This window comes from Talaromyces atroroseus (assembly GCF_001907595.1).
Source record: "Talaromyces atroroseus strain IBT 11181 chromosome Unknown scaffold_15, whole genome shotgun sequence".
Classification (NCBI taxonomy): Eukaryota; Fungi; Ascomycota; class Eurotiomycetes; order Eurotiales; family Trichocomaceae; genus Talaromyces; species Talaromyces atroroseus.
In genome coordinates, this window is record NW_017971447.1 from 240,486 (window position 1) to 265,241 (window position 24,756).

The following is a 24,756-nucleotide window of genomic DNA, read 5'->3' on the forward strand; positions in this document are numbered from 1 at the left end:
CTCATTTTCTTGCCATCGTACAAAGTCTTGTTATTCCTGTTTGTTCTTTCCTTTTTATTTCTTTGAATGATTAGTTCTGGGGGTTGATTTGTTGAAATACATAGGCTGGACGGACATGGATATGGATATGCAATTGGAATTGGTGACGAATATGAATGAGGACATGGGGATATCAAATACATACATTGGGTAGCAGTATCTTTCTATGGGGTGGAATGCATGATTATTTCTTAGACATTATCTGAGGCCCCGCTTGTTCAGCTAACCTAGAAGCGTAGTAAATTCTCCTAAGCATTGATTAATAAATGGGTATAGTGAATATGTACAAAATTATTTGAATGAATGAACGCTCCATGGCGTGGAAAAACAAGTTATATCAGACTTTCCTGCCCAAGACTGATCCAGCCAGCCAAAGACCTGTGCCTGCACCGAAAACTGCCAGACCAACGAGTCGTTTTGTCCAACCGTCCTCATCGGTCATTTTTTTAGCACCTGCAACGACCTGACGGTCTTTTTTATTGGCAAGTGAAGAAGCAGGAGGAGATTGGGTTTTCGAGAAGGTGTGGTTCTCTCCTTTTCCCCGGTACAAGAAAGGGTACTCTTGCTCGCGGTTTTGCCATTTTTCAACAAGCCGGGCAATTTCGTCTAAATCTTCCTTGAGCGAACCCGGACCCGACGTTGCGTTACTTTCCACCTGCACATTCTGAATATTTCCAAAGAAATCAACCACAGTTCGCAGCCGACCTTCCTGTTCACCGCCAGGGAATAAGTCCCATCGCAAACCGGGCTGTGAATGAATCTTGCTCTCATCGTACGAATCAAAAAGATCGCCCAAGGTCTGCTTTGAATTTGGCGATGTCACCTGCGTCTCGAGGAATTCTAGTACGTAGTATGTCCATCGGTCGATGACTGCGACGCCCACGTCATTATCCGCGTGATGCGAGTAAGATGACTGATCCAGTGCGCTGGATCCTGTGGCGATGATATTCGGGGAGTAGAAATGAGTATACATGGTATTGGCCTGACACGTGTCGATCATGAACAGCAGTTCATGATAGCGTTTCTTTTCCCACATTTGACCAAAAGCATCCGCCAGGTCCCACGCGCCAATCTCTTCGGAGTCCTGGAATTTCAGAAACCGATCGCCACCGTGACCCGTCATGTACACCAGCACGTTGCTCCCGGCATCAGAGCCAAGACGTTTGCTTCGCGGGACATCGTCGTCGAGCCGGTCGGTGAGCAATCGAATGAAATTCTCCACAGTCACCTCGTAGCCCCGGTAATCGACCTCGATATTCTCGCCGTAGAGGTCCACCGCGCGGTCAGCGTTGCTGTAGACTGTGCCCGGGAAGGCGTTGCGCGGGTTACAGGCCATGTCATCAGGAAGCATGAGGATGATCTGCGAGTCGGGGATCCCGAGACGTTTGACAGTTCGGTATAAGGAGAGGACATTGGCGAGATGGCGATAATTGAACCAGAAACGAGAAGTAGACACGAGGACCGCCCAGTTCGATGTGTGTTCTGCTAATGCGCACGAAAACAGCAGGGAAACAAGGCCCACGACTGCTAGTGGCAGTCGCATGGTCGAGGAATGAATGACTGGCAGATTGGGAATGGTTGTTGTTGTTGTTATTTGTTGTTGTGACTATTGAACATTCAATGAATGAACGAGAGTTGCCAAGTTGCTTAGTGAGCAAGTGGCGCTGCCGCGCGCAGAAGATCGCTCTAACCTAATACGTAGATAGCCCTAATAAAACTAACCCTAATAAGCCTTCCTTTGCGGGTTGTCTCAGCCATGGGTGTTCTTTTCTCTTTTTCTCCCGTGTAGAGGGTTATAAACAGTGAACACTCTTGCCTAGATCTGTTCCATAACCAATCATAGCGATTTATTCCAATTGGTCTACGATTTGGCGCACAATCTCATTAGCCGCTAGGCCCAGATAGGAAGGCTACTACTGATCAGGCGCTATTGCGGAGCAGCTCGGCCCGCTAGTCCGTAACAGGCAAACATACGCAGCGCTAAGCCAGATCAGACAAAGCGTTGTCATTCACAGGGCGCGCTCCTTCTCGAACCTGCTCCGGCAGTCGGCCAATCACGCCTCGCCGGTCACAAGAGCAGAACGGACGAAGAAAAGCTGCCTCGTGTCTGCAACTTCTCGCCTGTTTACCATCCGAGTTGATTCTCCCTGGTACTCCTTGAGAATCCATAATAGAGTGCGTGCCCGCGAGAGACAGCCCGGTGCGACAGGTGCGACAGCTCCCGGACTTCCTCTGACTCATCTTTTTGACATCACTTCATCTACCACCTCATAATGGAGTACTTCGACTTCGAAGAGGCTTCTTTCGCCTCCACCAATGTCCAGGACGATGTCGCATCGGACTGCCAGGAAGTAGACGAAGCTGATGCCGTCGACAACTTTGACTCGCTCTTCTTTGAAAAGACGTTTCAGTTGCGTCCAGATTCGGGGCTGACAGCTGACGAAAGCGATAACCTGCACGACCAGGGACTAACCGACGGACAGCCGGGGCCCCAATCCCCTGTTTCCGACCAGAAACCGGGCGCAGAGTACCCCATGTTCCAAGCCCCAGCGCCCTGTGATTTCTGTCGCCAAATGGGGTTTAATTGCTTTCTCATCAAAAGAGGCGCCTTAAATAATGGCTGTACCTGTTGTGTCTCTTTATGGCGAGAGTGCAGCTTCAAACGCGCCAAAGCACCAGGCAAATACTTGAACACCTTGCATCCAGTGGGTGAAAACGACGTCACCTACAACGGCGCTTTGACAGGCAGGCGGGCCATGAAATCCGTGGGATCCAAGTTTGATAATCTAGAATCCCGTGGCCGCAAAAGTGGTGCGCGCTTCTCGCGTGATGCTGTCAGAGTCTTGAAGAACTGGCTCTCGGAGCACCACCAACATCCGTATCCCACCGAGGCAGAGAAAGACGCATTGAAAGACCACACTGGTCTCAAAAGAAGCCAAATTGCCAACTGGCTGGCTAACGCTCGTCGTCGCGGCAAAGTTCAACCGTCCACACGTAGTATTTCACCGATTCCAGGTTCCGTTGATATTGGACAACGAAATTCCTCGTCATCTTCGCCGTCATCGGCCTCGGCAACATCCTCGTCTACACTTGAATATGCGCTCATGACGCCTTTCGAGCGATGGAAGCAATCTCCACCTGAGCACGAAGCTGCATCAACAAGTGCCATTATTCGAGCCATGGCCAACACTACTTTTCCTCCACCATCACCTTCCCATTTGCAACAACAACAGAATCTATATGGGGCCCCAACGGTTTCTGGACACGGCCGGTCTATTTCCCGTAAGACGGGTTCGAGCAACGACTCTAGCTCCATGTTCCAAGCGCCGTCTGTGAGTAGTTATGAAACGGAGAACAATTCATCAGTTTCAGACTTCTCCTTCGCCTCTGCATTTTCACACCGATCTTCTCAACGGTCATTCAACTCGGCGGAGCGAAAAGAGCGCCGTCACCGTCGCAAAAATATGCCACCAGTTCCAACCTTCGACCGGCAGCCGGCTCGATGCGCCCGGATTTTCCAGTGTACATTCTGTACCGACTCCTTTCCAGCTAAATATGACTGGCAGCGGCATGAAAAGTCTGTTCATTTGGCATTAGAAAAGTGGACCTGCGCTCCATGGGGAGGGGTGATCACTACATCTGATGGCAAAAAGGCTTGTGCCTTTTGTAGGGCTCCGGATCCAACCGAAGACCATCTAGAAACCCATAACTTTGCTTCATGTCAGGAAAAAACATTGCAAGAACGCACTTTCTATCGCAAAGATCACTTGAATCAACACTTGCGGTTGATGCATGATGCTAAATATGATTCGTCGATGGATCAATGGCGGAGCACGACAACTGAAATCAAATCACGATGTGGATTATGCGATACGAATTTTGTCACCTGGAAAGACCGTATTGATCACCTAGCCCAACATTTCAAGAACGGAGCCGACATGTCGCAGTGGAAAGGTGACTGGGGATTTGAGCCTTATGTTCAGCGTCTTGTAGAGAACAGCATACCTCCTTATCTTATTGCTAATGAGCGTTCGACTTTGAACAGAAATAAAGCCCCTGCACCACAACATCCGAAGACTGTTGCCAATATTTCCGCAGGTTCATCTTCAGTGTCTCCGTCAGCTCCCGCTGATGAAACATCCTTTGTGCGGCTGGAATGCGAGCTGAAGGCATTCATTGGGCGCCAATTGCATGATGGAGTTGTGCCCAGTGATACAGCGATTCAAGATCACGGCCGAATCATCATTTATGGCTCGAACGATCGATCAAAACGAACATGCGCTGACAATGCGGTGTGGCTCAGCGTGTTGAAGCGAGATAGTGGTATCGAAGATCTTCCTGGTTTGGAGAATATTACATTGCAAGATTTAGGGATGAAGCCTCCTTTCGTCGGTCAGATGCAACAGCCCCCTCTAGAAACAAACAACTTTCTTGCTGGAACTGTGCGTCACTCTTGGTTTGGCCATTCCAGTCTTGGGAGCGCTGCAGTTTCGGTATCTGAGATGCAAAGCCCAGTTCTACCTCTCAGCAGTGGATTTCACTCAGCTGCTCCAAGCATACCTGGAAGTCTTGCTGGCAGCTTTTCCGGCAGCATTGGGGTATCCTCCGCTAGGCCGCTGTCTGGCGTACCCGCCCTGTCAAGCGCTTGGAGTAGTAGCTTTTCTGTAGGCGATCAATCATCGTCGGATTGGGTTGGAAGCACTGGGATACTGGACCCTTTCACGCAGTCCAATTTTGATCTTGAGCTCCTAGAGCAATTGAACGCAGCGGCTTCCCAAGGCGAAGGTGTTGATGCGCATGATTTCAGCCTTGGAGGACTGGAATCACAGGCTCACACAATGCCAAACCATGTCCTACCCTCGGTAGCTGATACTGCTGCCAAGAACAACCAGTCATTGCATGGTGTAGCAGAATTTTCGGTTACCTCTGAGACACAGCCGATAAGTATTCCCACTGCCGCCGCTCCCCTCGACGATCCGGCTCTGCATCAATACTTCGACCCATTATATGCGTCGCAAACTAGATTTCAATGATGAATACGAAATTTCTGCAATTAATTATTAGTTTAGAATGTTTATATTTTCTGCGGGTTTCAATAATGACTTGCCTGATCATTTATACGCATGCAAATGGGGAGGGAAGCGCCCAAAGAATGAAATTTGCTTTACAACCTGCTCTCAAGCAGGAAGGATACATAATATATATATATACATGAAATTCATAGTTATGACTCAATGACTACCCAGGTACAAACATACCAATCACAGGTAGACAAATTAGGTAGTACAGCACGCCCTTCGATTGACAACCTCTAACGGGGCACAAGGGCCAACAAAAACTGCCTAGGCCAATTCAGTTCCTAGCATGTAGGCTTAGAAAAAGTCGTCACCTTGGAATCGTCACAAGCTCCTTTTAATATCAGGTAGCATGCCTCCCAGCCCCTTTGTTTGTGGATTTGATTGGCTGTGAAACTTTGCAAAACTTGAGACAACTTAAGAAGACTTAAGAAAGTCGATAAAACAACTTGTTTCAGCCCAGGAAACACCAGGGCATATTATCCTCCCCGCTCATCATTAGATTGGAAAATTCAGAGACTTGCCTTTGTTTCCTCTCTCTTGACATCAAATTTGTTTGCAAATCGTCGACTCCTCGCACATCTTTCACCCAAATGTTCTTGTTGTCAGGCCGGTATTTTGAGCGAGCAAACCCGAGAGACATAGATATGTATCCACCCGCAATCTTGGAAAAAAGTACGACAGAACGCTGCAGCGCGAACAAATCCTGTCTAAAGCTGGGTTTAACATATATGGCACTTAATTTCGGCCTTGACACAGCGTCGGGGGGAGGGAAAATGTGAAAGCATGATCGATGAGAACTTGGTATGTATATTCCTCAATATCTACAGCTCAGATTCTGCGCAAATCAAAATCTAACATAAACATATATCTATTCTGGTCGCAGCAATGGACCCTTCTTGACTGGGGGGGTAATCTTGAAATGCAGCGTCGGTGGAATGTTGTCCTGGTTCCAATAAATCGTCCCATATCGAAGCCAATGAGCGTACGTGCCTGGGATGTTATCCGAACCCGGATTATCCCTCCAGCAAGAACCAAGCGTGGCTCGGAACACTCTCAAAATCAGCCCATGTGCCAGCTTGAACGCAAAGCTTCTCTGTAGACAGCCCTCGACAATTTCGCGGGCCTGTTTCTGATCTGGACTCTCGGGCTCGCCATCTTTCGGAAGGGGAAGCGACATCAGCTCAAAAGCCCTTCGGCCATCCCAATTAGTAAACTCGTTGATCAATTGTGATCCCTCCATAAATTCTACAGCGTAGATATTTTCTGCCACGTATTGGGGACCATTCCAACCGCCTTCTTCGTCGATGAGCTCCATGACCATTGTAATCACTTGACCTTGGATAATGTAATCCGTTAGAAGGCGGCTTGTTTCGTCCGGGTCAATCACTCTTCCCTTTTCTTCAATGGTGAAACTGCCGCCCATCAACGGTACGCCTTTCAAGAGCGGACTGCTGTGCATTCCTTCGGTGCTTGTCTTGCCGCCCTCGGCCGCCCACAACGCCAACAAAAGGCGATGGCACCTGGAGAAGAATGGGTTGTTGCGGTTGGAGCCAAGGAAGTAATTCGTAAGACTGCGGCCGTCCACGCCACCGGCGTTGAACGACAGGACTTCGAAAGGCGATTCGGGATTGCCAATTGTCGCACTCCATAGACGATCGAGGTCCCCAATCTGCATCAAGCCTACATCCGCGTAAATACCACCATACTTTAGTAGTAGCGGAAATCGCACCAGGTCGGAAGTATGCTGAAGCGCGTATTTGCCAGCCAAGGTGCCGTGAATGAAAGCCTTGGGGAAAGTAGCTGGGTCTGAGACGTCTAGGAAATTGGCGACATTCAGTGGCGATTCAGGTTGTCGGTCCAGGACCCGTATTTTCCAGCCATGTTTTGAAAGACGTCTGTGCCAGGCACGGATATTACGCTGTGTGTATGCATGCATGTGCTGGAAACCGGAGTGCCAAAAAAACCAGACGTTCTTTTCGTCTGTAACGGGCTTGGGGCTGAGAAGATCCTGATCAATTTCCGCATCCGACCGTAAATCGAGAAGATGCACAGGTATCTCGTGTAAACCAGACGGTATAGGATATGGCTGAGACTCCATGGCTGATGGTTGCTCGTGGGTGTTTGAAGTGTTGTTGAGAGGTAGTGGCATAAGAGTGATTGCCTTGATTCTTTCTTAAAGGAGTTGTTGTAATTACATGATGGGGGGCTTTTATACCAGGCCAAAAGGTCAACAACATAGGGAGTGATTGCTCTCTAGTAGTTACATACTTTCCGTTAGCCATCATGAGTCATAACTACAAATACAACGACTATGAGCCATACTGGACACAAGATGGAAAAGATATACATATCGAAGCAAAAAAATAATGAAAAATAGAAAAAATAGAAAGAAATAGAAATTGACATAATTGACACAGTGCATGTTTAATATGACTTCTATCGAGCATGCGCTGCAGCAGCGAGCCTCAGGTCATGCAATGTTGCAAAATATCTCACTATGCCGAACAGGGGTGTTTCACACTTTTTGGCGGTTTTTGCGTTCTTTTTTAGGGCATACAGCCCCGCTTGTCGGTTTTCAAGTTTTCACAGAGGGTGAGATTGCCTCAGGCACGCATTCTCATCTTCATCTCGCTTCTTCTTCCTATTACCATCACCTCGGTTCTTCAGATGAGAACTGTGATGAGCAAGCAAATATCTAATAACTCCTATCCGCGCCTCCATGCACATTTGCCGAATTTTCCATTGCCAACGCCACACGGATTTAGTATATACTACACTACCATCTGTTCAACAGAAATGCCTAGTCGTGCTCGGATTCCAGAAAATGTTGCCTTGTGGATTTTTTCCGAGCTAGTATGGTGCCTACTCCGTACAGTAATGATATCTAAGCACTATGTATAAGCTAGTAACTGGCTCTGTGGGTAGCCGTAAGCAGAGATATACCTGATCGGTAATAGCGACAGGTTGAGGCAGATATGGGCATGGCTCCGAACTTTGCAAAGCAATGGTTATATTAAACTTACTACAGTTACTACTATGTCGTACATGCACTATACCTATGTTCTAATAGGTGCGTACGTATAGCTAGAAATTCTACTTCATGTATCGGCGGAATATAAATAGCAGGAAACGACCACGGCAATCTCATCCCCTGTCTCCATCAAATCAAGTCTGAATAGCCAGCAAACATGAAGTTCTTATCTTTGCTTGTGCTCCCTGCTGTGCGAGCCTACCTGGTGGCACCCCCCGGTGTTGCCGCTCCTGGAACCACTGAAGACTGCAGTGAATGGGTCGCATATTCGGATGATCTTAACTGTCCTATCATCGAGGCAGATTATGGTCTAACACCGAGCCAGTTTGAGACATGGGTAAGGGCCTTTCCGGGAGAATTCGTCCATTTTTCACCCTCTCTGACCTCTGGAGACTAGAATCCCGTCGTTATGGAGCTGGGAAGCACCTGTACTCTAATCGGGGGCCTAGATTACTGCGTCCAGATCAACTTTGGAGGATCGAGCACATCATCATCGACAGCCAGCTCAACTGCGTCAGCCACCTCGTCAACTACAACCAGCTCATCGATCGCCACTACAACCACCAGCACAGCTACTACCTTTAGCACGACAACCTCCGGTGACGGTATCTCGACTCCCACTCCCTACCAGACAGGAATGGCGTCCAATTGCGATAAGTTCTATCTAGTTCAAAGCGGAGATGAGTGTGGTACTATTGCATCCAGCGAAGGCATCAGCCTAGATGATTTCTATGCCTGGAATCCAGCAGTTGGAACAAACTGCTCTGCTCTAGACCTAGGTGATTATGTTTGTGTCGATATTATTGGAGTCACACCAAGTGTTACTACCACTACTGCTGCCTCTACAACTGCCACCGCGGCAACGACAACAACATCTGGAGATGGGATTACAACCCCTACACCATATCAAACCGGAATGGCGTCTGATTGCGATAAATTCTACCTTGTGGAAAGCGGAGATGAATGCGGTACTATTGCATCAGATGAAGGCATTACTCTTGATGAATTCTATGACTGGAATCCAGCCGTTGGCACAAACTGTTCGTCCTTGGATCTAGGTTATTATGTCTGTGTCGATGTTATTGGCGTAACAGCAAGTGCTACTACCACTGCTACTACAACCACATCCGGAGATGGCATTACAACCCCTACACCGCATCAAACAGGAATGGTATCTGACTGTGACAAGTTCTACTTGGTTCAAAGTGGAGATAACTGTTACAGCATTGCCGAGGACAATGGCATATCACTGGACGACTTCTACGATTGGAATCCAGCTGTTGGGACAGGATGCGCATCTCTAGATCTAGGCGATTATGTCTGTGTTGATGTTGTTGGGGTCACACCAAGTGCCACTACGACTACTGCTACTGCTACAACAACAGCTGCTGGTGACGGCATCACAACTCCTACACCATACCAAACCGGCATGGTGACTGACTGTGACGAGTTCTACTTGGTTAAAAGCGGAGATAGTTGCGACACCATCGCTACAGACTATGATATCTCACTAGACGAGTTCTATGACTGGAACCCAGCGGTTGGAACAGAATGTTACTATCTGGACCTAGGTTACTATGTCTGTGTCGGCATTTCCTCATAAAAGCTCGGGCGTATCATGAGCAATCCTTCACAGCCTGCGAATTGTGCTAGTGCTTATGAACTATATAGTCTATCTACCTTGCACTAATCTCCATTGTCGAAGAAATGGCACCATGTTCCAACCTAAGGGAACCCTAGACCGGTTTCAGCACATTGTAGTTCGCATCTTGCAATTCGAGGAGTTCGACGCAATACAACTGACTCAGGCAAAGATTTTTCCCGGGGCGAAGGCGCCACATGCACGCCTCGACCCCAAGAAAAGAAAAACCTCCGCAGACTTTGGGGGCCAATTCTGGCCTTAAGCGTAAGCGTATTTTGAACTTTATTTTTTTTAGTTTATCTAAGACCGAAACAGCCGACATGTCGTGTTCTGTCGGAAAGATCGGGATGCTTGTTTTTGTAGTTTAATTAATCCTGTGGAGGCTCTTAGGCTGGGAGTAACCCTAATTTGTTCTCGATTTTAAAGCACCAGTAGTTAAATTTGAGTGCATTGCACTAGTCACTACAGTAAGCCCTAACTGTACGACATGGAATTAAAGTACGTTACCTGTATATTTAATTTCCACGCAGTGCTGCAAAGCCCAGATGCTTGTATGATTCCTTCATCATAGAACTACTAACATACGTTACTGACTAAATAGTAATACTACATTGTTCCCACGTCCTTCCTCTTAGACCGCCACAATTGCATGCCATATCTTGGTCAGAACCTAAAGTGGGCCATATAGCCTATACATAACTGAACATTGCATAGTATTTCGGCACGACGCTGGTCCAACCTCGCCACCATCACGGCATCACCACCAAAAGAAGCTCACTAGCTGATGTAACCATGGTCAAATAACTCCTAGCTTTCCGTGGCGACGCGTTGATACTATGGTCTCCTAAAAATTCTAATAATAGGTAATAACTAGTGGAATCTTTTACATAAGGAGAAATAGAAAAATTGCGCCTTCAGCTGAGCAGAGACGGTTCGCCCTCCGAGAAATGTGACACAAACATGAAGGAAATTGCCTCATAGAACATTTCGCTAGTTGCATGATGCACCTATCTATCTCTATCATGGACGGACTTGTATGCGGGGGTATTTTCACAAGCAGCATGCTCGGTGCTGTAATTATCTCCAACCGATAGAGACATCAAGCGAAGCTACACCAGCTATCCCTGATTTCTCTGCTCGAGAGGCGGACTAGCGAATCATATAGTGTATCGAAAAAGGGAAACGAATTGATATATAGGCTTTTTAACTTCACCAAGTTCTGTTGTCTCACTTCTTCCGTACATGATTCTTTCAAGCATGGTACAAAGTCATACACTTTGAACACTATCTAACAGCAGCAGCAGCAGCAAGACTGAATGTTTTGAACACGTAAATGTGTCACTGAGTAATTATTCCAAGAGATGATTTAGAACCAAGAAGCCTACGTACACATATATAATGACAAGCTTAGTATCATTCCATCGAGTGCTCGGGGCTAAGACGTAGTAGAAATCCTGAGCGGGTCGTTTGATTTCCCCCGGTAGAAAGTCGCGCGATATCCATCATTCGGATTCCTGTAGTACCAAAGGGCCAAGGAAAAGAACATGTAGGATTCAGCATTGTTTTCTGCCCCCTGTGAGTCGCCAGCGGCATCTATTACTGCGTTTTTGATGATGGCGTTCAAGTCATCTGTAAACCCAAAGGTACTTAGACGTATACCTCAGTTTGCTTTCTTTCTGGGGAGTACTTACACCAGTTATCTTCGACGGCTTTTGACACGAGGTGGGTAAGCTCATGGTAGAAACTCGTACTTAGCGGCACTTGGGAGTCCAAGTTTATCGGAGAATCTTTGGTCGGATACGCAATATCCTTAAGCAGAGCCACATATGGCGCTTCTGGGGCCTCGAGCATCATATCACACAAAGTCATAGATGGATTCCAGTCAATAACAAAACCCTCATCGGGGAGTGACTTGGGAAAATAAGGCCTTGTGACGAAAGCCGCTGGTGCGACCTCCTCCCCATCAACGACACGTGTGGCACAGGGTGTTTTGCCCAGTCCAAAAGCGTACCCATTCTGTACAGCTGAATAGAACGGGTTCTTAGCTTGGGTTACAACCTCTTGCTTGTACATATCCCACACAGTATAGTACCCTTCGCCTGTGTCCAGGTTTGGGACAGGCTTTCCATCAAAACCAAGTACGGACGCGTACCAACCCGTAGCCGAATAAGCACCATCGCCACAGAAAAGGTACGGCGGTGTCGTGGGGTTCATGGCCTCGGGGATGCCCTGGCCGTTCAGGAAGTTCGACACCAAGGTGAGCGTGTCTGCACGTAAACAATCTTAGTTCTTGTTGCTCATCCAGTCTATTCTATAGAGTCTTACTGCGAACCGTCGCAAACACAATACCAGAGGCGGAGTTTGCGAATCCGCCATTTTCGTAGTCGAACTTGATACCGAAATAGGAAGTGAAAAATGCCAATATCTCTTCGTTGTTTGAACTTCTTTGTTCAACAGCCCACAGCGCGGCTGCGACGAGTTCTTTGCTGTCAGAAATCCATTGATCCAGTGTCGTCTGCATAGAACTGTCGCATTGTCCCCCGCCCTCCGTCACCAAGGTGAAGAGCGAAGCGCGCGAGATGCTGGCAGCACCGCACAGCGCAAGGACACAAAAGCGCGAGAAGGAAAGCCGCATCTTCTTGACGACAGATAGGTGGGGTGAGTAAACCCCAATGCGAGAGAGCAACCGTGGAATAAATATAAGCCGTCGTGAATAAGGGCCATAAGAAGCTTGTGATACTACGACGTCTCTTCTTCCAAGTGACTCCGGGTGAGACTTGTGCACTATCAAGTACAGAGTCCACTTTTCTCTTATTCGTCTTCTTCTTTCTTCTTTTTCTGATACCCGATCAAGGTTTTGGGCGCGATGTAAGCTCTAAAGGTCGAGGCTGGGAATATACGCCAGAGAGCTACGAAACTAACAGGTAGCTCAAATTAATATCTCATTTAGCTTAATCTAACGCTCCATCTTGTATGGAATTATGAAGTAACATCGCGTCCACTTCTGAAGTTCCTGCAGGATCAAACTTTGAAACTAGAAAGCATTGTCAGATTTTAATCCAAAAGCAAATTTAGCCCAGCAATCTTAAACTTATAGTACCTAGTAAGCATTCTAAACTGTCAAATCGTGAATCTGCGTTGCCGAAGTACAATACCTGTGCGCATATGTATTAAAAAAATACGCAATACAAAGTAAAAAATACGTTGTATCCCGTCTCGCCTGAAGACATTTGATCTGATCAGCCTTCACTGCTTACTGCTAAACTCGGATCTGTAGGCCTTGACGGTGGACATAGTGCAAAACATAGTGGGTTTGATACCTCATTGTGCTTTGCTCAGCTGAAGCGCGCTAAAGACGCCACTTGTATCTCGCAGTGATGGTGACTATTAGAAAAATTCCCCCATTGCTATTGAGATACTCCGTGGTCATCGGACTTGATGCCTTGATATTTCCCCTCAAGTATAATTATAACTACCTGCGCTTGTATTCAGACCTTGCTCTATCCTCTCGACTCACATGGTTCCCATGGGACATCAACTGCCCATCTTGTGACGACCTGGATTCCATTATCACACTTAGTGACAATGGCTTTCAGGAACCATGCGATTAGCTTGCTGCTGATCTTCGTCTTCCTTGCCATAGATATTGTGCATGCCTCGCTTCCTTTTTCAGTGCCAGCTGCGTTTGATGAATATCTGTCGAAGCACCCAATATCTGTCAAGCCCAGAAACGAGACAACGTTTGGCCCAAGAGAGAGCACACTTCAACAGGCATCAACGAGCCCACCAAAATTCAGCCGAACTCTCTGCCCTGTAAGCTGCGCTGAAGCCGGAGACGACCCAAGCAGCTGGACCGTCTATCATGACTTGGACCGCTTCTCGCATTGTAACCAATCTATGCTCGTCAACTTTGCGCTCCACACCCCTCTAGAGGATGACGACACGCATATTAGTCTGTACGCATGCGCATCAGCAGTCAACTCAGCCTCAGCAGTGGACTCAGAAGAAACTGACGCCAAATCGTGTGCCACCGCGAAACACACCACCAAGAGGAAATCAACACTTCAGCTAGCCTGGTCAGGCTCGAATAGCGCTGGAAGCACGACTACGGATAATGCAATCGCCGCAGTTCAACAGCTGCAGTCCTATATGCAAGCTGACAACTCATGTGATGAGAAGATTACTTTCGCATACTCTGACAAGGCACTTGTTGGTCTGTACGCAGGCGCTGGACTTCAGAGCCAAAATGTCACAGGCCCTATCTTGGAGGAGTTCTTGTCATACATACAGAGCAATGGTATATCCGGCAATCTTGTCGCTCAATCTTGTGCCTCAACGTATACAAGCTCAAGGTATTCCATTGGAGTCGCGCTGAGCACCGATGCGGACTGGACGTTCGTCCAAGAAGCAGTGCAAGCATGGAGTAATGCCAGCTGTGTCACTGCCTATGACGAGGCAACGACCTGGCATGCCATCAATTACCTTGCACCAGTCTCAAGCAATCATACCTCAAACAGCACCTCGTCTAGTCGACACGCACTCCAAGCAAGGGACACTTGCACAACAATAAGAGTTGCTTCAGGTGATACTTGTACTACTCTAGCGGCAGAATGTGGAATCACCGCAGCCGAATTCACCGAGTACAATCCAAGCTCCGGTGAATGCTCCTCACTCACTCCTGGTGAGTCAGTTTGTTGTACATCCGGGTCACTCCCGGATTTGACACCGAGTGCCTACTCAAATGGAACATGCTATACATATACAGTGGCAGCAAATGACACATGCTCTGTAATTGCGGCGACGTACGACATTACTGTTAGCGATATTGATAATTATAATAACGATACTTGGGGATGGATGGGCTGCAGTGACCTGCAACTTGGTGCTCGTATCTGCCTCAGCTCTGGATATCCTCCAATGCCATCGACTATCTCAAATGCAGTCTGTGGCCCTCAGGTAAATGGCACGGCTGTTGCACCACACGGAACAAATTTGAGCACTCTTAATGAGTGCCCATTAAATGCATGCTGTGATATCTGGGGGCAGTGTGGTACTACTGCTGAGTTTTGCTTTGTTACTGAGTCAACAACTGGAGCACCTGGGACTGCCGCTAATGGAACAAATGGTTGTATCTCAAATTGTGGAGCAGATATTATCTACTCGGATCCTCCTGCAGAGTTTCTTAAAATCGGATATTTTGAGGGCTATGACTGGCAAAGGCCATGCCTTGCAGAAAGTATTCTGTCAGTCGACACAAGCAAATATACTCATATTCATCTTGCTTTTGCTACCCTAAACGCAGATTTCTCTGTCAATGTTTCATCAATGTCTTCGAATTTTGATGATTTTGGCAGTTTATCAGGCGTGAAAAGAATCTTATCTTTTGGAGGATGGGAATTTTCAACTAGCTCCTCAACATATGAAATATTTCGACAAGCTGTTCAAGAAGCTAATAGGGCAACATTCATCAGTAATGTGCTTGAATTCTTGGATGAAAATAACCTCGATGGTGTTGACTTTGATTGGGAATACCCTGGCGAGCCTGATATTCCAGGGATACCAGCCGATACTACTGCCGATGTTATTGACTTTTATGTCTTTTTGGGAGAATTCTATGAATCGAATGCTGGCAAATACTCAGTTTCTGTCACTGCTCCTTCGTCTTACTGGTATTTAAAGAATATTCCAATCTATGCTATGTCAGCATATGTGGACTATATTGTGTTCATGACTTATGATCTTCATGGGCAATGGGATTACGGAAGTAAATTTTCCGATCCAGGATGCCCAGCAGGCAACTGTCTTCGATCTGATGTGAATATAACGGAGACTCTTAATTCCTTGTCGATGATCACTAAGGCTGGGGTTCCCTCAAACATGGTTGTGGTTGGAGTAACTAGTTATGGTCGTTCGTTCAAGATGACAACTCCAGGTTGTTATACTGACATGTGCACCTACACTGGGCCAGATTCTGGTGCAACTCCTGGGCCATGCACTGACACTGCAGGCTATTTAGGCAATGGCGAGATTGCTGATATCATTGCCCAGAATTCATCTGGAATGATCCAGTTTGTGGATGAAAGTTACTCTAATATCCTTGTCTATGATGAAGACCAATGGGTATCATATATGGATGATGAGAACAAGGAACAGAGAGGCGAGCTTTATTCTGTCCTTGCCATGGGTGGATGGGTAGATTGGGCAATCGATCTTCAAAATAATGGTTCAACAAGTTACCTTGACCCTGGATCAAGCACCAATGGTTCCGGAACTATTTATATCGATCCCAGTATTTGGACTAATGACACTGGAACTCTGGATTGCATCCCGCCTTGCTCATTTATAATGCCCCCACTTCCTCTGTCAACTAACACCACCGTCTCAATTCCTCCAACGTCGATAGTTGTGGTGGTTTCTAGTCCTACGCCTGTTAGCACGACCATTGGGACAACAACAACTACACTTATCTCCTACATCCCTATGTCGATACCGACGGTGTTGAATATACCTGCGTGTATGTTGACATGAACTACCTTGATCTTAACTCACTATATGGCAGCTTGCTAATCTCCGATACTTAGACACTGGCCCTTCGATTCCCGTCTGGGGGGTCTCTGTTCCATCCGGGTCACCCTACCCTACGACAATTCCAATGATATCTTCCATTCAGCCCACTCCTTTCCCAGTTGTTATCACCCCGTATGGTTTTCCCACTTCTCCCCCTCTTGTCTATCTCAAATGTTAACAATAGGTTATGTTTTAGTGTTTGGGGAGGGACAACAAACGTCTCAGGTGGCACAGTCACCACTCAGACTCCAATGACTTATATATCGGGGCATTATACATATATTGGTCCATCAGGAACACACATATTTGGAGGATCGACCACCATAACTGGTGGGACCACAGGAACTCCAATAACAACGACCTTCACTCCAAATCCATACCCTGATACAGCACAATCCACGCCAGATAAGACTTTGAACACTAGAAGGACATCGTTTTCAAAGGGAAAGCCCAAGGAAACAACCCACAAGGGTTCCAAGGGTGCCGGCCATGCTTGTGAGTTCTTGATTGCGTACAACAAACATTGGTCTGTTCATATCTACTTCTCACTAACATGAGCATGACAGGTCATTCCTTCTGTCATCCCCACTGCCCTTATTGTCCACCTGATTTTGGGGATACTTCAGATGATGGGGGATCAGGAGGTGGCGGTGGTGATGGTGGTGATGATGGCAGTTCAACTAAATCGTCAGACCCCTCTTCCACTGGCAGTTCCAAGTCCACTTCGAGTTCCAGCTCCAGTTCTAGCTCAGGTGAATACACTGTGGCAGCTCCGGCATTTATTACTGCAGATCGGCCGATTACCACAGTTGGTTCCGCTGCCCTAGCCTCAATGGAGTCCGATATCGCGTCAATGTGGAACGCGATGTTTCCAGTAACCACTACTGCCACTACGGGCACTGCTTCTACAGGCACCGCTACGGGCGCTGCGGGCTCTGGGGGCTCTACAAGCACAGCTACAGACTCTGCGGGTACCGGGGGCTCCGGTGGATCCGGTGGCTCTGGAACATCCTCGACTCCATCAACCACCGCTGTATCCTGGCCAACCATAACTGGGTCCACAGTCAGAACTACTGGTGCATATTGCTTCACTGAAGCGGACGGCTACACCCAATTCACATTGGAAAACGCAGCTACCGCTTCAGAAAACTTCTGCAAGAAGAAGTACAGGTTAAAATCTGGGGACGCAACAATCAGCTATACTACACAATTCACAGAGGAATCATACGCCATTGTAGTATCTGGAGGCTGGGCACCCGACCAGTCAGGATGTGGTGGTAGCGAGGAGACGTGGGATTTCACTGGTGATCCTAGTGATAACGCAGTCGGTGTCTGTATGGACCAATGGATGCCTGATTATTGCGACAGCGCTGATCTATCCACCGATCTATCGTACGGAGGAGGATATCTTGTCAATGACCATCACGGCTGCATCTTGTTTGAACTATATGCCTATCCTATTTCCACGACGTGATGATAGCGCGGGCATCATTGAGTCTAAATCTGTCAATATAAAGATCATAAATATGCAAAGATAGTTTCTTAGCATACTCGAATTGAGCCTTTGTTTTGTGTTACTCGTTTATATACGCAAGTCTTGTATTAGGAGCACGAACATACAACCGTAGACTAAGGCAAGCATTCCGGTCTGGCCTATCGTTGAAACGGAGCTCTTAAGCCAGCCTACGTAAGTCAAGAAGAAATAGCATTTAATTCGTGCTACCAATGAAACTGTTTCCACACTTCCGCCATGCATAGGTGCTCCGCTGCATCATGTTCGTTCGTGGCGGCGTGTTGTACATGCTGTCGGTTCTAGCGTTCCGTCATTTCCTGACAGCGGAATATAAGGCATTATTTAGACATAAAATGAGCATTACCAGAAGCCCCATAAAGGGGTCCCTTTTTGGTGGCTTACTGGTTAATATTGTTATAATTTCCATCTCAGTCTCGAGTCATTTCTGACGTTTAGGGTTATGCATATCACGCGCCGTCGGATTGTGACACAGCCGTCGGCCCGCGCGGCTAGCGGCGGCTACTCCCGCATGTCTATTCCAACGTATAGACAGAAAGAGGCCTACATGCGAGCTGAATACAAGTTGTTCTGTGCCAACAAATAATAATCCAACTACTTTAGATTCCCAGATAGCTATCGCTAAAATTCCATTATGCTATATCACGTTAAATCACTTCCGAATTAACTGCCGTACACATGTTCGATTTATGAGAAGATAGAGATAATTCATTATAGGACAGTTCCCATGTTGACATGAACAGACTTAATTTGAGAATAAGCCTCTAGGCCAGCTTCACCCAATTCTCGGCCAATCCCGGATTGTTTGACTCCTCCAAATGGAATGCGTGGATCGCTATCCTGCGAGCTGTTAATCCATACCATACCAGATTCGATCTCTGCCGCGACGCGATGACCTCGCTGGATATTCTGGGTGAAAACGGATGCACCGAGGCCATAGGTTGTTCCATTGGCGCGTTCTATAACCTCCTCCTCTGTGTCGAAGGAGGCAATTACCACCACGGGACCAAAGATTTCCTCACGGCAGATTCGCATAGAGTCAACAACGTTGGTGAATACTGTTGGTGCAATAAAAAATCCTTTGCTGAAATCAGTGCTTCCACTATCGCTCTCTCCACGATAAGGTTCTCCGCCAGTAAGAACGGTAGCACCTTCGGACTTGCCAACATTGATATAATCCAGAATACGCTCATATTGAGCACGGGTCACCTGCGGACCCTGGAAGGTGGACTCATCCCACTGATTGCCGACTTTGGATGTTGTCTTGACAGCTTCCTTAAACTTCTCAATGAATGTGTCGTATATCTCCTTTTGGACGAATATGCGGGATGTTGCTGTGCAGATCTGGCCCTGGTTTGACATGATGCCTGAATGAGACCACTTCACAGCTTGTTCGAGATCAGCGTCGCTAAACACAATAAGTGGGGATTTACCACCCGTCTCGAGTGTTATATTCTTCATTGTTGCGGATGCCAACTTCATGATCTGGCGACCAGTGGTAGTTGAGCCAGTGAAGGCGATTTTGTCGACCAAGTCATGTTCCACAAGAGCGGCGCCCGCTTCACGACCGTAGCCGTTGACAATATTGATAACACCTGGTGGGAAGCCGGCCTCCTTGATCAATTCTCCCAGCAATAGAACGCTGAGGGGTGTCTGCTCCGCGGGCTTGAGAACAACTGTATTGCCGCAGGCCAGAGCTGGACCGAGCTTCCAAGCTGCCATTGAAAGAGGATAGTTCCATGGAATAATTTGTCCAACAACGCCAATGGGTTGGCGCAGTGTGTATGCAAACTTCTCAGGGGTAGTGTTGATGGTTTGTCCAAAGGTCTTATCGGCCCAGCCACTGTAATAGCGCAAAGTGAGGACTACCTCTCCAAGATCTTCGTTCAAGGCGACCGAGTACGGCTTGCCATTATCCCAGGCATCGATCGTAGCAAAAATCTCTTTCTTTTCTTCAACCAGATCCGCCAATCGAGCCATCAAGCGACCCCGATCTGTAGCTGGAAGATTCTTCCAGGAAGGATGCTTCAAGGCGACGCGAGCGGCTCGCACCGCACGATCGACGTCATCCGCGCTGGCGGCGTGAACTGTCGCGATTTCTGTTTCCGTGCTGGAAGGGGGAAAGAAGAATCAGTAATAGTTAATAATCGAGAGGGCATTGGAATCTATCCCTCACGCTGGGTCAATAGAGACAATCGTTCCGCCATTGCCCTTGACGAATTCATTGTTGATAAAAAGACCAGTGGGCTGGGTGTATTTTTTGCCATTGGGCGCGGTGATCTCCACTGAGAGGTCCGTCATTGTGATACCGTTGGGTTTGGACGAAAAGAGACGAGGAGAGAACTTGGAGAGTGCTGGGAGCTGGAAAGGACGATGGTATTTAAATGCTGGAAGCATCTTGTACCCCGCATTGCCGTGGTGTTAGTTAAGAGGCCGACAAGCACAATTTCATTGGAGGCAAGAGTGAGCCGCATTAGGAAGGTCCTGCCCGAGCCTTTGTTGCGCGCTTGCCAGAAAAAGTATTAAGATTGGCCACGGAAAAACACTTAGCGAACAACATCAACACTGTACAGTGCTTATCTCCGAATCTTTGGCTAGTTAGCCATATAACACTCACCTAGTATAGGTGAGTATTATATAGCATGGTTATCACATGTGATCTTCCTACATCGCGCGTTTTCTTCGCGACCAAACCGCCACAATGACAATGGCTGACCTAAGTACGACACAACACATGTGTACGGTTATGTGCCTCTTTCAACCGTTTGTACACTATGCTTCCGGCCGTTCTCCGACGACGCCTGGATCGCGTGCATAATCTACAGCTATCTTTTCTGGCTGCAGAGCGGGACCGTGTTCAAATTGACGCGACCCCGCTTTCGGAGGTGGACTTTGTTTTTTGTACGCCAAAAGGCACTCCATCGTCATCGCGCCCGGCTTCTGCAGGTAGTAAAGGGTCTACAATCTCTATTTCTACTGATACCTCGGGGGCCTCAACACCGGAGGCGAATCGACCATCTTCTTTGTCGTCGTCGTCTTATGAAATAGACTCTGGTGTCCGATGGAATAGGGTGGTACCTGGTATAGTATCTGTTTCTGCGTTCCTCTTATGAATACCCACCCTCAGGGCAGCTGATTTGAACCATACAGCTTCCTCACTGCTTCGAAATGCCGGTTTTGAGGCTCAGCAATCCAACTCAGACACTCGACTCGTTCGAAGCCTCTTCATCAACGGTCTAGGGTACTTGCTCGATGCACTGCCGTCGGACTTGACTGTCGACGAAGCTCGTGCCATTTACGATCATCTCCCCGAATCTGTAAGGGTGAGTGTCGAGAACTCAGCAGGCGCAACCACCTCGCAGAGAAATCTAGCTTCCTCGAACTCGCCATCTTATTTGCACCGCCTGATTGCCACCTTTATCGTGTACATCTTCGTCTTCGTACAAGTAATACTTCCGTACCTAAGAAAGCTCTTGAATTTGATATACAGATATGAACGAAAATATCGTCTTACCGAAAAAGTTCTTGCTACCGCTCTGAATACGGCCGACGGGGCCAATGGCAAAGGCGCCCATAATGTCGGCTTATTTTTGTCGATTTCAAATCAAGGCAAGATTATGACGGCGGTAGGGGATCTGATTGCCTGGCTGAGCGAATCTGTTGCTGGTGGTATATACGAGGGCGTTAACGAGGGCCTTGTTGCCGTTGGAGTAGCTCATAGCCCAAACGGCGAATTAGAACAGCGACGGCCTTCCTAGACCAATATTTTCCGGCTACATATACTCAATTGCTGCATCACACGGAGTAGATAGCCAAAACTAAGTCAACAGACTCAACACAAAATTGTGCTGTAAATATCTTAGAATGTGGTACTATTTTTGTTTATTCTAGAGTGATATTCATCGTTGCACAAAGTTGGCAGATTCAATGCAATTATGGTTTTAATAGATGCGAATAACTTGCCGCTTAACTACCGCTTAGTAACCTCGCTAAAAGGTGATTGATTACAGAAACTGTGGAAGCTGTGGAAAATGTGCAGGTTGCTATCACATTTCCTCACGTCAGCCTTGATTTGATTGGCTAGAAGACTATAGAAAAGTTGGGATAACTTGCCAGGATTAATCACATGTAAAAGTTTTGAAGTTTCCGAGCCAATCATTTAACTGGAAGGCCAAACACACCAGCTTGGCACTCATGTTTTTGCCTTGAGGCAAAAACATCCGCAGGCTGAGATAAGCTTCGCCAGCCAATCTTCTACCTCCAAATAACTACTCCAAATATGTCTTCTTCGGGATTGCCCAACATACCTTCGCTGCGAAAGCAACAGTTGCTACTGGAATTGTATGTTAGGCGACCATGGTCATGAGATTGAATACTAAGCCATTGCGCACAGTAAGAGTTTAAAGTATGCGCCGCCTCCTGGTGTCTACGTGAGCATCGCCAATCCTACAGACCCAACGTTTTGGAGCGGAGTCATATTCATTCGAAAAGGTGATTCACTTATGCTTTGGATTTCTATGTTGTCGACATGTTTTCTAACAAATCACTTATATTCAAGGCCCCTATACTTCGGCCGTCCTCCGGTTCAATATTAAATTTCCTGCCTCTTACCCCGAATTACCACCGCTTGTCACATTTACGACCGATATCTTCCACCCACTCATTGTCCCTCTAACAACGTACACGTTCACAACAGGTTCCTCAAATGAAGCACCCGTCAGTGCAACAGACGAGGAACGACTGTCACCCGGGGCATTCAGCCTACGCCATGGCTTCCCTCGATGGTTTGGTCGAGCCCAGCGAACTACAGGCAATTCGGTGAATGCCTCTCGAAATGTTAGTGGAGGGAGCATAGCATCTGATGATACGACTCGCAGCGAGATAAGTGAACAGCAAAGTCATGATGCGCAGAACAGCTCTCAAACACCAACTGCTGGGAATATAGATGAGAGCGCTGCAAAGCCATCAACGCGAGAAACCCTCTTGCAGACCGAGAATACTGTTCGCATTTCTAAAGCCCCTGCAGCAACGCCGCACGAGGATAACGTAGCAACAGTCCACGTGCTGACATTGCTCGGCTATATCCGCTCAACATTTGATGACGAGAATGTACTTGACTCCCTCCCTCTTGATGCTGCCGGAAACCCAGGCGCATGGCATGCTTGGAAAGCACATCGTCGAACGGTTAAAGGTGCAGGCTTTGCAACGCCGGATAAGAGAGGAGCCCCTCAGGCCCGTTTGCCTGGAGAGTGGAACTGGGAAGGGGTGTGGGCAAAGAGGGTCCAAAGCGGAATCCAGGCCAGTCAGTCTGATGCTGTATTGTTTGCGAATGCTTCTAGGATGGAAACAGAATCTGTAAGTGAAACAGCCTGTTATATTCTGCGATAAAACTATGTCTGCTAACCATCGCTCTCAACCAGATACGATTCGTGAATCTGGATTCTGCTGCCTTGAACGGCGTCAAGGAAAGGATGATTTCGGGACTGAAAGAAAATCTCAACGGATGATTTGTGCTTCGGTGTTGGATGATTAAATATACCCCTTCTTGATTATCAATTGTGTGTTTGGGGCCGCACCTTCCTCGGTCGAGCCCTCCTGCCTCGCCTTTCGAGTCACGCCTTTCTCTTGACGAATGTTTCCTTCGGCCAGCAAGACTTGCTGCCTTGGATTGTGTATCTTCAGACTATTTTCTAAAGGTCTTCCATGCTGTCTCGATACTTCAATATTTATTTAGTCACTCGAGATGTCCATCAACTCGACCAGCTTGAAAAAGAACTTTCTTACTCTAGCATTGGTCTTAGTCCCCATTCTCCTCGTTGTATTTGTCGTCGCTACGGCGGTGTGCTGTTTGTTATCCTGCGAGAATCGTCACTGTCATCGCCGGCACCAGTGGATGGTCTGGAAAAAACGGACGAGGACTGATCGAAGCAACAAATCCAGCAATACGGCCACCCCGAGGATCTCAACGTCGACGAAAGCGACCGGCACAACCGACCTCGAGCTTGAACTCCACAGTCCTGTGCAGGGTCGAGAGCACGTGTGAAAATCCCGTACGCAAGCGTATATTAGATCATTCAATCATGGACCTTTCACCGACGCCTCTGTCAATCACCAAGAGGGCTAGCATGCCTGCTGCAAAGCCTGGGAATAATCATACACAACGTCTTCTCTCGAGATTCGGCAGGATTTCATCAACAAATTCGTCAACTACGGTCTCGTCCAGTGATTCAACCGTGCTAGCTTCAAATAGCTCTCCACATGCTGGATGGCAAAATTTGGACATACCAAGGGTCCGTCAAAGCAATGCGCCGGAATCGGACGGGAAGGGGAATCGCCGAGGAGGATTAATTGTACCAGCATACAACGCGACACGCGCCACGGAAAGTCAGATTGAAGGACAGCCTTTGTCGAGTTCACCTTTTCCAATTGGTGGTCATCTTCAAACACAAGGGAGGATATCTCAATTTTTCCACTCATTGGATAAGAAACTTATCAGGCATCCAACTCGTGGGTTCTCGAAAAGATTAACGAGTAACATACGGTCGCCTCATCCCGAAAGTGAGGAACATAGTCTTATTTCGCATCCACCAAGGAAGTATATCTTTGCACCTCCAATATCAGTTGTGGGTATGGAAATGCATGTTGATGAGCTATCGAGCAATTTCAGAAAGACTGAAACGAGCATCCATATCACTATCACGAATGACGTGAATATGGAAAGCTCAAAATATATGCAATACGGTTTAGACATTGATGCCATGGTCCTTCTGAACATGACGTGAGTTAGACCCATGATGACCAATTCCTACTCTAAGTAAGGCCGCGTGTTGACATCTTCATATTAGATGTGACAGTGAGATGACACAGG

General features: G+C 47.4%; 9 protein-coding genes across 9 annotated transcripts, besides 1 other annotated feature; 5 read left to right on the forward strand and 4 right to left on the reverse strand.

Annotated features, from left to right (window-relative positions):
* Positions 1–376: 376 nt before the first annotated feature.
* On the reverse strand, positions 377–1,582 carry UA08_08658 (GPI-anchor transamidase; the record flags this gene model as incomplete). Its single annotated transcript, XM_020263760.1, has 1 exon — positions 377–1,582. One exon carries the CDS (start codon positions 1,580–1,582, stop codon positions 377–379), a length of 1,206 nt encoding a protein of 401 aa, XP_020116109.1.
* Positions 1,583–2,312: 730 nt separating this feature from the next.
* UA08_08659 (hypothetical protein) lies at positions 2,313–5,072 on the forward strand (the record flags this gene model as incomplete). Its single annotated transcript, XM_020263761.1, has 1 exon — positions 2,313–5,072. One exon carries the CDS (start codon positions 2,313–2,315, stop codon positions 5,070–5,072), a length of 2,760 nt encoding a protein of 919 aa, XP_020116220.1.
* Positions 5,073–5,985: 913 nt separating this feature from the next.
* Positions 5,986–7,215, reverse strand: UA08_08660 (hypothetical protein; the record flags this gene model as incomplete). The annotated part of the gene is made up of 1 exon (XM_020263762.1): positions 5,986–7,215. One exon carries the CDS (start codon positions 7,213–7,215, stop codon positions 5,986–5,988), a length of 1,230 nt encoding a protein of 409 aa, XP_020116221.1.
* A 1,090-nt stretch (positions 7,216–8,305) lies between these two features.
* On the forward strand, positions 8,306–9,751 carry UA08_08661 (hypothetical protein; the record flags this gene model as incomplete). The annotated part of the gene is made up of 2 exons (XM_020263763.1): positions 8,306–8,485; positions 8,546–9,751. 2 exons carry the CDS (start codon positions 8,306–8,308, stop codon positions 9,749–9,751), a joined length of 1,386 nt encoding a protein of 461 aa, XP_020116219.1.
* Positions 9,752–11,225: 1,474 nt separating this feature from the next.
* Positions 11,226–12,425, reverse strand: UA08_08662 (hypothetical protein; the record flags this gene model as incomplete). The annotated part of the gene is made up of 3 exons (XM_020263764.1): positions 11,226–11,419; positions 11,482–12,057; positions 12,116–12,425. The coding sequence occupies 3 exons, from the start codon at positions 12,423–12,425 to the stop codon at positions 11,226–11,228; spliced, it is 1,080 nt and encodes a 359-aa protein (XP_020116052.1).
* Positions 12,426–13,375: 950 nt separating this feature from the next.
* On the forward strand, positions 13,376–17,831 carry UA08_08663 (hypothetical protein; the record flags this gene model as incomplete). Its single annotated transcript, XM_020263765.1, has 5 exons — positions 13,376–14,471; positions 14,556–16,304; positions 16,372–16,489; positions 16,554–16,852; positions 16,924–17,831. The coding sequence occupies 5 exons, from the start codon at positions 13,376–13,378 to the stop codon at positions 17,829–17,831; spliced, it is 4,170 nt and encodes a 1,389-aa protein (XP_020116224.1).
* A 360-nt stretch (positions 17,832–18,191) lies between these two features.
* Positions 18,192–18,283: a repeat region (Identified by RepeatMasker using a combination of RepBase library and repeat library created with RepeatScout).
* Positions 18,284–18,599: 316 nt separating this feature from the next.
* Positions 18,600–20,189, reverse strand: UA08_08664 (putative aldehyde dehydrogenase-like protein; the record flags this gene model as incomplete). Its single annotated transcript, XM_020263766.1, has 2 exons — positions 18,600–19,998; positions 20,065–20,189. 2 exons carry the CDS (start codon positions 20,187–20,189, stop codon positions 18,600–18,602), a joined length of 1,524 nt encoding a protein of 507 aa, XP_020116053.1.
* Positions 20,190–20,662: 473 nt separating this feature from the next.
* UA08_08665 (hypothetical protein) lies at positions 20,663–21,646 on the forward strand (the record flags this gene model as incomplete). Its single annotated transcript, XM_020263768.1, has 2 exons — positions 20,663–20,789; positions 21,039–21,646. The coding sequence occupies 2 exons, from the start codon at positions 20,663–20,665 to the stop codon at positions 21,644–21,646; spliced, it is 735 nt and encodes a 244-aa protein (XP_020116222.1).
* Positions 21,647–22,167: 521 nt separating this feature from the next.
* On the forward strand, positions 22,168–23,395 carry UA08_08666 (hypothetical protein; the record flags this gene model as incomplete). The annotated part of the gene is made up of 4 exons (XM_020263769.1): positions 22,168–22,229; positions 22,282–22,379; positions 22,447–23,243; positions 23,309–23,395. The coding sequence occupies 4 exons, from the start codon at positions 22,168–22,170 to the stop codon at positions 23,393–23,395; spliced, it is 1,044 nt and encodes a 347-aa protein (XP_020116223.1).
* Positions 23,396–24,756: the final 1,361 nt, after the last annotated feature.